Source organism: Stegostoma tigrinum, chromosome 23, assembly GCF_030684315.1.
Source record: "Stegostoma tigrinum isolate sSteTig4 chromosome 23, sSteTig4.hap1, whole genome shotgun sequence".
In the NCBI taxonomy this organism is placed as follows: Eukaryota; Metazoa; Chordata; class Chondrichthyes; order Orectolobiformes; family Stegostomatidae; genus Stegostoma; species Stegostoma tigrinum.
This window is the reverse complement of record NC_081376.1, coordinates 9,200,540-9,212,539: the sequence shown is the minus strand read 5'-3', so window position 1 is coordinate 9,212,539 and position 12,000 is coordinate 9,200,540. Positions and strand designations below refer to the sequence as shown.

The 12,000-nt window shown below is 40.8% G+C and overlaps 2 protein-coding genes across 7 annotated transcripts in view; one reads left to right on the top strand and one right to left on the bottom strand.

Annotated features, from left to right (window-relative positions):
• hagh (hydroxyacylglutathione hydrolase) overlaps nucleotides 1-9,843 on the bottom strand; it is a 35,334-nt gene extending 25,491 nt beyond the window's left edge. Inside the window, exons 1-3 of one of the 6 annotated variants that reach the window (XM_059653907.1) lie at nucleotides 9,129-9,843; nucleotides 4,900-5,066; nucleotides 484-548 (exon numbers count right to left, since the gene is read on the bottom strand). In XM_059653907.1, coding sequence (XP_059509890.1) covers nucleotides 484-548; nucleotides 4,900-5,004 — 170 coding nt within the window. In that variant the 5' untranslated portion in view covers nucleotides 5,005-5,066; nucleotides 9,129-9,843. Of the gene's footprint in view, nucleotides 1-483; nucleotides 549-4,899; nucleotides 5,067-8,622; nucleotides 8,748-9,094 lie in introns of those variants that run through there. The other 5 variants (XM_059653908.1, XM_059653909.1, XM_059653904.1 and 2 more) reach the window with 5 other exon arrangements.
• fahd1 (fumarylacetoacetate hydrolase domain containing 1) lies at nucleotides 8,831-10,305 on the top strand. Its single transcript, XM_048552025.2, has 2 exons — nucleotides 8,831-9,057; nucleotides 9,403-10,305. The coding sequence occupies exons 1-2, from the start codon at nucleotides 9,050-9,052 to the stop codon at nucleotides 10,067-10,069; spliced, it is 675 nt and encodes a 224-aa protein (XP_048407982.1). The 5' UTR covers nucleotides 8,831-9,049; the 3' UTR covers nucleotides 10,070-10,305.
• Nucleotides 10,306-12,000: the final 1,695 nt, after the last annotated feature.

The window sequence follows — 12,000 nt, the reverse complement described above, 5'->3', positions numbered from 1 at the left end:
TCCCAAGCAATGCCATTTACTCTCACACTTTGGTCACTGTGGATCTCACCTCTTGTGAATGTTCCAACATTTGGTGATAAACCCTTTTGGTTGCGTCAACCTTATACTCTGGACTTTCCTCCCTCAAGTTGACAGACCACAAAACACCTCCTCAAACATTTCTTTTTGTTCACATTTTTGATTACTTTACTTTTCTCTTCCATTGCATCTGCTCTCTGGGCTGCATTAGGCTTTAACTACATTAAGCAGATTTTATAAACTTAGATTGCTCTTATCTCACTCTTACCTTCTTGTTAGGTCCAGATCTGAATACAGAAGTGACACTCACCTGTAGAACTACATTGAGCTAAGAAGCACAAATCAATCACCAGATTGAACAGAGTTTTTTCGGGGTTTATGCTGGTATGGTAATTTTTTTTTCTGTTTAGTATGTCATTCACTCCTTTTGTTAAGTTTACTTCAAACGAAAACACCATCACTTACCAGTGGTGATGGGTGGTAAGAACTGTAGTCAGGTTTACTCCATGCTTTTTTACTGCTTCAACCACCTAAAAGAAAAACGCAGATAACCTGAAATAATTGGCAACTTTCAAATCACAGGTTTTCATAAAGAACTACAGGAATTTGGTAACTGGATGTTATTTAAGTATAACTGGGATTTATAAAGGTAATTGCAAAGATAAATCCCCGTGATATAGTCATAGAGTCCAGCAGCATGGGCAACAAACCCTTTGGCCCAAACTGGTCCGTGCCTACCAAAATGTCCATCCACCCTAATCCCATTTCCCTGCACTTGGTCCAAATCCTTCTAAACCTTTCCTATCCATGTATTCGTCCAAATGCCTTTTAAATGTTGTTAATGTACGTTCCTCAACCACTTTTGCTGGCAGTTCATTCTGTATGCGTACCATCCTCTGTGTAATAAAGTTGCCCCTCAGGATCCCATGTATTCTTTCCCCTCTTACCTTAAACTGATGCCCTCTAGTTCTCAATTCCCCAACCGTGGGAAAAAAAAGTGCATTCACTCTATCTATGCCTCTCATGATCTTACGCACTTCTACAAGATCTCCCCTCAGCCTCCTATGCTCAAATTGGAATGTCCTAAGTTGTCCAACCTCTGCCTGTAACCTAGTCCTCAAGTCCTGGCAACATCCTTGTAAATTTCTTCTGCACTCTTTCCAGTTCAATAACATCCTTCCTATAGCAAGGTGATCAAAACCGAGCACAATACTCCAACTGCGGCCTCATCAATGTCCTGTACAAGTGCAACATAACTTCCCAACTTCAATACTCATTCCCTGACTAATGCCAAAAGCCTTCTTCATTGCCCTGTCTACCTGTGATTGCACTTTCGAGAAACATGCACCTTAACTCCAAGCTCCTTCTGTTCCTTAAGGCCCTACGATTCACCATGAAATTCCGACCTTGATTTGACTTCCAACACCTCACACTTATCTATATTAAACTCCATTTGTCACTTCTTCGCCCACTTCCCCAGGTGATCAAGATTCGGCAGCAATTTCTGATAACCTTGCTCACTGTCCACAATAGTGCCTATTTTAGTGTCATTCACACACTTACTAATTATGCCTTGTGCATTCTTATCCAAATCATTGATATAGATAATAAAGTGCAATAGGCCCAGCACCGAGCCAAGGCACACCGCTAGTCACAGGCCTCCAGCCCAATAAGTATCCTTCCACTATTGCTGTATGCTTCCCATCATCAAGCCAACTGTTTATCCAATTTGTCAACTTGCTCAGGATTCCATGCAAAGTAACCTTCCAGAGAAGCCTACATGTGGGACCTTATCAGAGGCCTTACTGAAATCCGTATAGACTACTGAACAAAAACTGCAAGACCTGTGGATATTGTAAATCAGAAACAAAAACAGAAGTTGCTGGAGAAGATCAGCAGATCTGGCAGCATCTGTGAAGAAAGAAAAATCGGAGTTAATATTTCGGGTCTGGTGACCATATAGACTATGTCTACTGCTCTGCCCTCTCAACCTTCCAGGTCACTTCATCAAAGAACTTTAACAAACTTGAGGCATGACCTCCCACACACAAAATCATGCTGACTACTCCTAATTAAACCCTGTATTTTCAAATGCACATAAAATCTTATCCCTTGGAATCTTTTCAAGTAACTTAACTACCACATATGTTAAACTTACTGGTCTATAATTCTCAAGTTTTTCTCTACAGCCCTTCTTGAATAAGGGCACAATATGCACTGCCTTCCAATCTTCTGGAACTTGTGGCTAACGACAATGCAAATATATCAGCCAGGGTCCCCGCAATTTCTTCTCTAGCCTCTTGCAGGGTATATCTTATCAGGACCAGGAGATTTATCCACCTTCACACATTCTAATACTTCCAACACCTCCTCTGCTGTGATATGGACAGTTCCTAGCATATCGTCACTAACTTCCCCAAGTTTCCAAGTCTTCATGTCTTTCTCCATGGTAAACACACGGGAGAAATACTCATGGAGGGCATCGCCCATCTCCTGTGGTTCTACACATAAATGCCAATCCTGGTCCTTGAGGGTCCTATTCTCTTTCTAGTTATTCTTTTTCCTTTAATGTACTGAAATAATCTCTTTGGACTCACCCTAATCTTGTCAGCCAAAGCTATCTCATGTCACCTTTCTGCCATCCTGATTTCCTTCAATAAACTCCTGTATCTCCTAAGTGCCTCCAGGGATTCCCTTGATTCCAACTGCCTGTATCTGAGCTATGCTTCCTTCTATTTTCTGGTCATAGCCTCAATATTTCATGTAATTAAGGGTTCCCTACTCCTGCCAACCTTGCTCTTGACCCTCACAGAAACATACAGACCTTGAACTCTAGCTAAGTTTTAAAGGCCTCCCACTTGCCAGAGGTCTCTTTGTCTGCAAACAAACTACTCTAGTTAACCACTGTCTAATTCCAGCAAAATTTGCCTTGCCCCAATTTAGAACTTGAACCTGTGAACCAGTTTTGTCCCTCTCCATAGCTATTTTAAAATTAATAGAGCTATAGTCACTGGTCCCAAAGTGCTCCACCGTGGTCACCTCAGTCACCAGTCCTGCCCTATTCTGAAGGGTAGGTCGAGTTTTGCCTCTTCTCAAGTAGGACCCCCTGTATACTGCTTGAGGAAACGTTCCCGAACACATTTAAGAAATTCCACCCATGTAAGTCCTTAACACTATGACAACCCTATTGCTGCTGCAAGTCTCCCCAGTCTCCGGCCTATTTACTCCTCTAATTCCCATTGACAATTTGGGGGCCTATAGTACAGCCCAATAATGTCACCATCCCCTTGTTATTTCTTAGCTCCACCCACAAAGCCTCACTGATGATCCCTCAGTTAATTCATCTCTGACTACTGCTGGGATACACTCCTTTTTCAAAAATGCAACTCCCCCTCCCCTCTTTCATCCACCTCTGTCCCGCCTATGATGTAGAAATTGAGTGAAACAGCAGTTTTCATTGGATTTTTCCACTGTCTTCATTCAGGTTGGGTTATCATTACATACACAACATTCAATTATTTGATCAGTGTGTTTCGAAAACATGCTGATTGCATGATATTCACTCTGCACCATTCCCCTTGGGAATATGGTTCAGAGGCTTGGGGATAGGTTAACAAGCATCAAAGCTTAGGGCCCCTTAATGTTTAGGTACAATGTAGGAATTTCAGCCATTAAATTCCATAATCTGTCAATGGTCAATACTGCATTAGATTTTTTATTGTGGGTTCAAAACTCTCAAACTTTTGGAGTGTTTTGTTAAGGGATTGATAACCAATTTGCACACCCGAAGTTCCCACACACAGTAGTACGATAAATAACTAGTTCATATGTTTTAGTTAATCTGATATTTGCTATCCAAGACATACTTGCATAATAATGTTATTGAAATTATAATTTAATGTTGGTGACATATCAATGATTTATCGATATAAACACTGGTGTATATTGTAAATTCCCAAATTTTACTGTTATGCTGTAATAATTTGAACTTTAAATGCTGTTGTACCCAAAACTGAATTATACTATGTTAAGATGAACCAAGTTAATAGGCAAATCTTTTGGAAATAAGCTTCTGCAACAGTTGATACAACATCTTACAATAATAGCACATTACAGATGTAGCAGATTGAGATTTCCTAAATGTTTACTCCTGTTAGTCAACTGATATTCAGACCAGAACTGTTCTGCATTCATGTTGCAATTTGAAGTCTTGTTAATCTATTTTAGCTGAGTTAGCTTTTGTAAGATCAGATCAAGATCTGAAATTTAGAGAAATGGTGGTGTAGCAGTAATATCCTTGGACTCGTACTTCAGTTTCCCAGGCTAATATGCCAGGGAACAGATTCGAATACCACTATTGTGGCTGGTGGAATTTGTGTGCAAATGTGTTGGCTCATTGGTCTACGTGTACGGTTCTTACATTGGGAGGCATTATTTCGTGCGAGTTGTTTAAGAAGTTGTCAGTAGAAACTTGGAATTGCTGGTGACTGTGGCACTATTACTGATCATTGTCAAAGCCCATTTGGTTCAATAATGTCCAATAAGGAGGGAATCTATCATTCTTACTCACTCTGGCTTACATGTGACTCTAGAACTTTAGAAAATGTTGAAGTGTGACTTGGGAAGGTTAAATTAGAGACGGGCGATAACCTTGTCAGCAATACCACATCCAATGAAAGAATAAGAAAAAAAAAATTGAGTGACACCCATTAAAGACCCAAATTGAATTATGAATTAACATTTATATAAATTAACATAAACTAACAGCTTTATACAAATGATAACTTTTGATTTGCTTCAGTTGCATTATCATCAAATTTGCAAGTAATTCCAACATCTAACTGGCTGAAACAATTAAAAGAATTGTCTGTTTCTGCTTGCCTTCTGTGGTTCCACTGGATCCACAATTGCTGCTTCTCTCGTTTCATTATCGATAAGGAGATACATATAGTTATCGGCCAGAGCGGGCAACAATTCAACCTTCATGTTTGCCTGTATAATGGTTTCAGACCTTCTAACAGGAGATCCAAACTGAGCGGATAGTGAACCTGCAGGTAAACAAAATTATGTACGTTCTTTCCGAATATTTTGTATCATTGAAAGTCATAGGCTGTTAATTGACCAAGAGTATGATAAACATTTTACATGGTTTGCAAAGAGGTGTCTAATTTTATATAAAACAATGATTATTGATTGAAATTGTTATCCTTCCAAGTTTCAGCTGAACTCTTCCAAATGCTTTATTTTGCTGTTATAATTTCTACTGATTCTATTAACCCTTCCCTATCGCACCCGAGTGAACGTTCTCCTGCACTCGTTCACATTTCATTTCCAGCCTCACAAAAGGCACTTCCTGCACAAATCCTTTCCTAGGCACCATGGTTCTTTTATACCCCTTCCTGCCTCAAGATGCTGAAGCCAATAGTAACAGTCAATTACAAAGCTGGATGATGTCATATCAGTTCAAATAAACCACATGGCTGGACCTCAGTGAAAAACAGTGAGGATCAAGCAGACCTTTGAACTTCCTGTCTGTCTATTGCTGAGGAATACATCGCCTGCTCATTAGAGACTAGATTACAGAGCACAGACAGACAAGTGGCAATGCTGGCTGTTTCCAATATTGAACCCTTTGTTGCTTCATTTGGTAGTCTCCCCTCATGGCCCTGTCCCCCTCATCTCACACATCCCTGAGTTTCAAGAATTCTGCACTTCAGACCACTTGGTGATCTATTTCCACAGGTTTAAATTCAATTTGCAGCCTTCCAGGTTAAACTCCATCAAATAAACAAACACTGGAGAAAGAAATAAAGTGCATTTGTAAAGCATTATGGGACAGTCTAAGCTCATCTAAGAGGCAGACAAGCCCTTGGTTTAACCTCTCATCTGAAAGAAATCCATCTCCAGCAAAGAATACAAAGCATTTGTCGAGACATGGGCCTAGCGTAGGTAGATGGGAGTTTGGGAACATAGTCAGCATGGGCCGAAGGGTCTGTTTCCATGCTGTATGACTCTAGAAATTTGTTGTGCAAGTAGATATTCTGTAATAAGTAAAGCAACATTCTTTACTCCCTTGGTTTCTAACTTGAGCCAGGAAGAATTCTCTCCAGTCCCAATTTCAAAGTGACATATTTACAAACCATTTAGAGATGGGAACAAAAACAAAGTTGCTGGAAAAGCTCAGCAGGTCTGGCAGCATCTGTGGAGGAGAAAAAAAAGTTAACGTTTCAGGTCCTTCAGATCTAAGGAAGGGTCACCGGACCTGAAGCGTTAACTCTTTTTTTTCTCCTCCACAGATGCTGCCAGACCTGCTGAGCTTTTCCAGCAACTTTGTTTTTGTTCCTGATTTACAGCATCTGCAGTTCTTTCGGTTCTCATTTAGAGACGGGGTCGGGGAGAACAAATATGAGTAAATGGCTCCAGTCGAAGAGATAGCAAAGGCCCCATTCTGTATTTTCACCTTGGTTTCATTCAGTGCATTTCATGTAAAAGGCTCCCTTACGTCTGATATTAGTCATAATGCACAGGATTAAAAAAAAAATAGATTTGAAGGGGACTTCTGTCTTTACAAAGCAATTTCAATTTACACTGAACCTACTTGATTATCATTATAAATGTCCGAGCTGACTTTGGAATAATGAGACAAGTTATTTATTTAATGTGGAAAATACCATCTATTGTAACACAAAGGAAGTATTTTACATTTAAAGTGGAGCACCTGCAGCTTTGTTCACTGTAGTAAGGTGCTGCTTTACAATCTATTGATTTAGGCTCGACCTCTTCCAGGCTGGAAAACTCCAAATACTGCACATGATAAACCACCAGAATATTGGCCAACATCCTATGTGCGTAAACTTAATTGATTAAGTAAGTTGTCAGTTTGCTAAAAGAACATTTTTGTTCTAGCACACCTTTTTTCACACTTCCTTTCCTTTGCACATTATTTATTTTAACCACACTCTTTAATCAAGTTTCCAATACTATAAGGTTCTGCATGGTAGACTATTTAGTAAAGTTGGACCATACAGAATTCTCGGGGGGCTTGCCAGCTGGACATGAAATTGACTTAGCAGTAGGAAACAGAAGGTGGTGGTAGTACTCAGAGATAATGGGAACTGAAGATGCTGGAGAATCCAAGATAACAAAGTTTGGAGCTGGATGAACACAGCAGGCCAAGCAGCATCTCAGGAGCACAAAAGCTGATGTTTCGGGCCTAGATCCTTCATCAGAGAGCTCTCTGATGAAGGGTCTAGGCCCGAAACGTCAGCTTTTGTGCTCCTGAGATGCTGCTTGGCCTACTGTTGTTTTTCAGACTGGAAGTCTGTGACTGGGGTGTTCCACAGGGACGAGTCCTGAATCCATTCTTATTCGTCATTTATATAAACAATTTGTATGAGAATTTAGGAGAAACTGCAGATGACACCAAAACTGATGGCATAGTGGACAATGAAGAAGGTTATCTACAATCACAAAGAGATCTTGATTAATTGTGTCAATGGGCTGAGGAGTGGCAGATGGAGTTTAATTGGGAAAAATGTGAGGTATTGCATTTTGGTAAGACAAACAAGGGCAGGACTTAAATACAATTGATAGCAGGGCCCTGTGTAATAATAGTATAGGATGAGCTAGGGGTTCAAATTTATAATACTTTGAAATTTGCGTCATATTTTGACAGGATGGTTAAGATGACATTTAGCACACTTGCCTTCATTGCTCAGACTTATCAGTATAGGAGTTGGGGTGTCTTTTTGAGATTGTACAGGATGTTGGTGTGACCTCTTCTGAAGTACTGTGTACAGACCTGCTATAAGAAGGATATTATTAAATTGGAGATGGTTCAGAAACGATTTACCAGGATGTTGTTGGGAATGGAAGGTTTGAGTTATAAAAACAGGCTGAGACTTTTATCATAGTAGTGTAGGAGGTGGAGGGGTGATCTTATGAAGGTTTATAAAATCATGAGGGACATAGATAAGGTGAATACCAGGGGTCTTTTCCCTAGGGTGGGAAAGTTAAAAACCAGGGGATATATTTTTAAGGTGAGAGAGAAAGATTTAATACGGACATGAGTGGCAACTTTTTTTTTTGAGAGTGTGGTTTGTATGTGGAATGAACTGCCACAGGAAGTGATGGATGCAAATACAGTTACAACATTTAAAAGACATTTGGACAGATACATGATGAGGAATGGTTTAAGAGGGATATTGGCCAAATGGTGATCAGAGATAATGGGGACTGCAGATGCTGGAGAATTTGAGATAACCAAGTGTGAAGCTGCAAGAGCACAGCAGGCCAAGCAGCATCTTAGGAGCACAAAAGCTGACGTTTCGGGCCTAGACCCTTCATCAGAGGCTTCATCAGATGAAGAGTCTAGGCCCGAAACGTTTTGTGCTCCTAAGATGCTGCTTGGCCTGCTGTGTTCATCCAGCCCCACACTTTCTTATAATCGGCCAAATGGGACTAGTTTAGTTTGGGGACATGGTCGGCGCGGATTGGTTGGACCAAAGGGTCTGTTTCGTTGTTGTATGACTTCAATGCTTCTATACTGCTGTTCACTAAATTATTCAGAACAGCAGCCCAGACAGACTTACTTCTTCGACTAACCTGCCATAACGTTGTCTGAATTTCTCCCCAGTGTAAGAGGGCCGGAACACTGCACTAATCCCTAGTCAATATCATATGCACTGTAAACATTTACTGAGCTGGGCCTCACTGTGCTAACTGACAGACCCATTTTAAAAGAAATGACTACCAAATCAAGGTACCCGGAAGAGGCAGATACATCACGTGTGTGGACTTATACTCACTTACATAATAAGGTGGGCTGACTTCCGCATGGATTGGATAAAATTGCAACATCATGTACAGTACGGCACATGCGAACAATTGCTTTTAAACAGAAATACAGACTTTTAAAGAATATTACAAATAATATCTAACGTATTAAAGCGTTTGCAGGAGAAAATATTACTGAAAAAAATTGCATTTAGCAACGACACGGCTCTCGAACAGAATAAGCCTGGGGTGACAAATGCAAAGGTATTTTGCTGGCAGGGTGAGGGAAGGGGGTTCCTACCGAGCCTGCGAGCAGTCAGCGCGGTCACACTCACACAGCTGAGTCGGTAAAGGAGCAGCAGCATAGTCAGAGCCCGAGGACTGGGGACACACCAGCTCGGGCGATACACAGCAGCCTTTCACCTCCAACCCTCAGCCTCTCCTTCATTGGGCGATCTCCACCAATTGCAACATTTTCCCCATAACCCTTGCGCACGTTGTTATTGCGAATAGTTTAAAGAAGGCCGAGGAGGAGTTGGACTTTGCAATATCTGTGCAAAGGTGCACAGAGAGAGACTGTGGGAGCTGAAGCTATTTTCTGCTTTGTAGTTTCAGAGCCATGGCTCGGGACTTGCACTCTTTCTGGGAGTGGGGCAGGAAGATTGTCTGCGTTGGCAGGAATTACGCCGAACACGCTCGGGAATTGGGGAACCCCGTACCCGGAGCCGAGCCGCTGCTCTTCCTGAAGCCGGTCAGTGCCTACCTAAGGCCGGGTTCTGCGATCCGGCCACCTCGCTATAGCCGCCGGGTGCAGCCGGAGGTAGAGCTGGGGTTGGTACTGGCTAAGGGCGGCAGCTCTATCCCGCCGGAAGAAGCTATGAGCTACCTGGGAGGTTACGCGCTTTGCCTGGACGTGACAGCCCGGGACACCCAGGAGGAGTGCAAGAGGAAAGGTCACCCTTGGACTTTAGCCAAAGCCTTCGACTGCTCCTGTCCAGTGAGCGACTTCATCCCCAAGGACAGGATCCCTGAACCACACCGCCTGACTCTCTGGCTCAAGGTCAATGGGCAGCTCAGGCAGCAGGGACACACCTCCCAGATGATATTTCCCATCCCCTATCTCATCAGTTATATCAGTGGGATTATGAAACTGGAAGAAGGGGACCTGGTCCTCACGGGGACACCTGCAGGAGTGTCTGATGTGCAGGAACATGATGAGCTGCAAGCTGGCATTGGTGACCTGATCACTATGAAGTTCAAAGTGGAAAGCAATTAATTTTATTGCAGAATTAATTATTTGTATTATTATTTTCTGTACAATAGCAGCGTGGAATTCTGTCTATCAATTGCGGAACAACATGAATTATTTGATTTCTTTTGAGATAGGTACATTTCTATTAGGCTTCCCTTCTCTGGACCATAAACAATGTAATCTGTGACCTGATATTAAATAATTCCTTACATTACCAGTGACTACACTGCTAGTGCCACAAGTAAAATATTTTTAATCAGTCTATTTGTGGATATTATTGACACACGTTGAATTGAATACAGACCTTCTGCCTCAGTTAGGATCACAACAGCACCCTCCACAGATATAAACTGATATTTCAAGGCAGATTGCTGTGTGCTACATAGCTGCTGTATTGTAAAATTACTTTTTTAAAAAAAAGTTTAATGCTTTGGGATATCTTGGAAGTAGTCATTACAATTTAAATGTAAGTTCCTTTATCTCACATTATTCCTATTTCAATGACCACTTGCAACAAACTAGGACTTAATTCTAAAGTTATGTTGCTCAGAATTATCTTTCTCAATCTAATTGGTGTCAAGATAAAAATCTATAATTGTATAGGTCATGTCAGGTGTTTTTCAGAATTCAACCGGATGTATGTTGATAATTTTATACGTCCACCACTATACTAAAATTTCAGTGACAAAAGTAACAGAGGAATCACTGTCAGCTGACTCATAAATTCTGATCTTTAAACACTTTTTGTGCTGTGGGTGACCATCCAATCCTTTGAATAATTAATTTTGTGATTTAGGAGTTTTCATAATTTTTGTCTCCATATAATTTTTAGAAAATTGATCTTTCATGTGATGCAGATGTAACTGGCAAGGTCAGCATTTGTTGTCCATTGCTAAATGCCCTTGAACTGATTTCAAAAGGCAATCAAGTGTGTGAGAGTCTCGAGTCTAATGAAAACTCCACCAAATTTCATTCTCTAAAGGTCATCAGTTTTTACAACAAATGATAGTTTCACAGTTACCATTATAAGCTTCCAGATTTATTAATCAAATCAGCTGCTGTGGTAGGGTTTGAAACTACGTTCCCAGATGATTCATAGGCTAGACCTTTTGACTGTTAACTTAGTAATATTACCACTTTGGCACTATCTTCCCCTATAGAAATAATTCTATAAATGAATTAATTGCTATATTTTAAGGGTTGCATCTTAAGCCAAAATGATTTCATACAAGTTGATAAAGGCTATAGGCATTGAATATGTATTGAAGCCAGAAATGCCAATTTGTAGAATATATAATCGATAGACTCTTCCCAGGTCCATTTGCTAGGATAATCACCCAACATGTATTATGAGAAGAGCAGTCAAGTATAGCACTTATAGATACAGACAAAATGTCTGAATTTAAGTTATCAGAGAGAAAGACAATGCCAAGGGCAAGTTAAATGTTTCTGCCACTTGGAGTGGAAAAGCACTTGTGACAGCGCACGTGAAAGTAAGATATCCAGTTTTAAGTTGCTGTTGATAGATTTTGGGCACTACTGGCACGCTCTTAAACAATATTTCTAAATATAACTCAAAATACTTGAGTGAATAGCCAAATCTTGTTCACATGCTCGTTGTCAAACAAAATGTTTGGGAAGTTGGAGATGTGTTTGACAGCTCTTCAAAGTGAAGCAGGTAGTCGCTAAACACTTGCGTGTCAAGTAAGGAAGTGCATTTCAGGGGTAGGGTGAGAATCCTGGGGAGAAAAATGCCTGTGGTTGCTCTGGAGGAAACTAGAACTTAAACCTGCTTTACTTTCTGTCATTTGGCGCTGTTTCTGGCAGGTACTTCCAGCTTAGGTTTCAAATTATTTTTCAGAAAGCGCCCCAAGATATCCTCACAGCCTAATATGCATATTTATAAAGGATCCTACTGGCTCCTGTTGCCTTTCTGCCTGCAATTTTAAACTGCA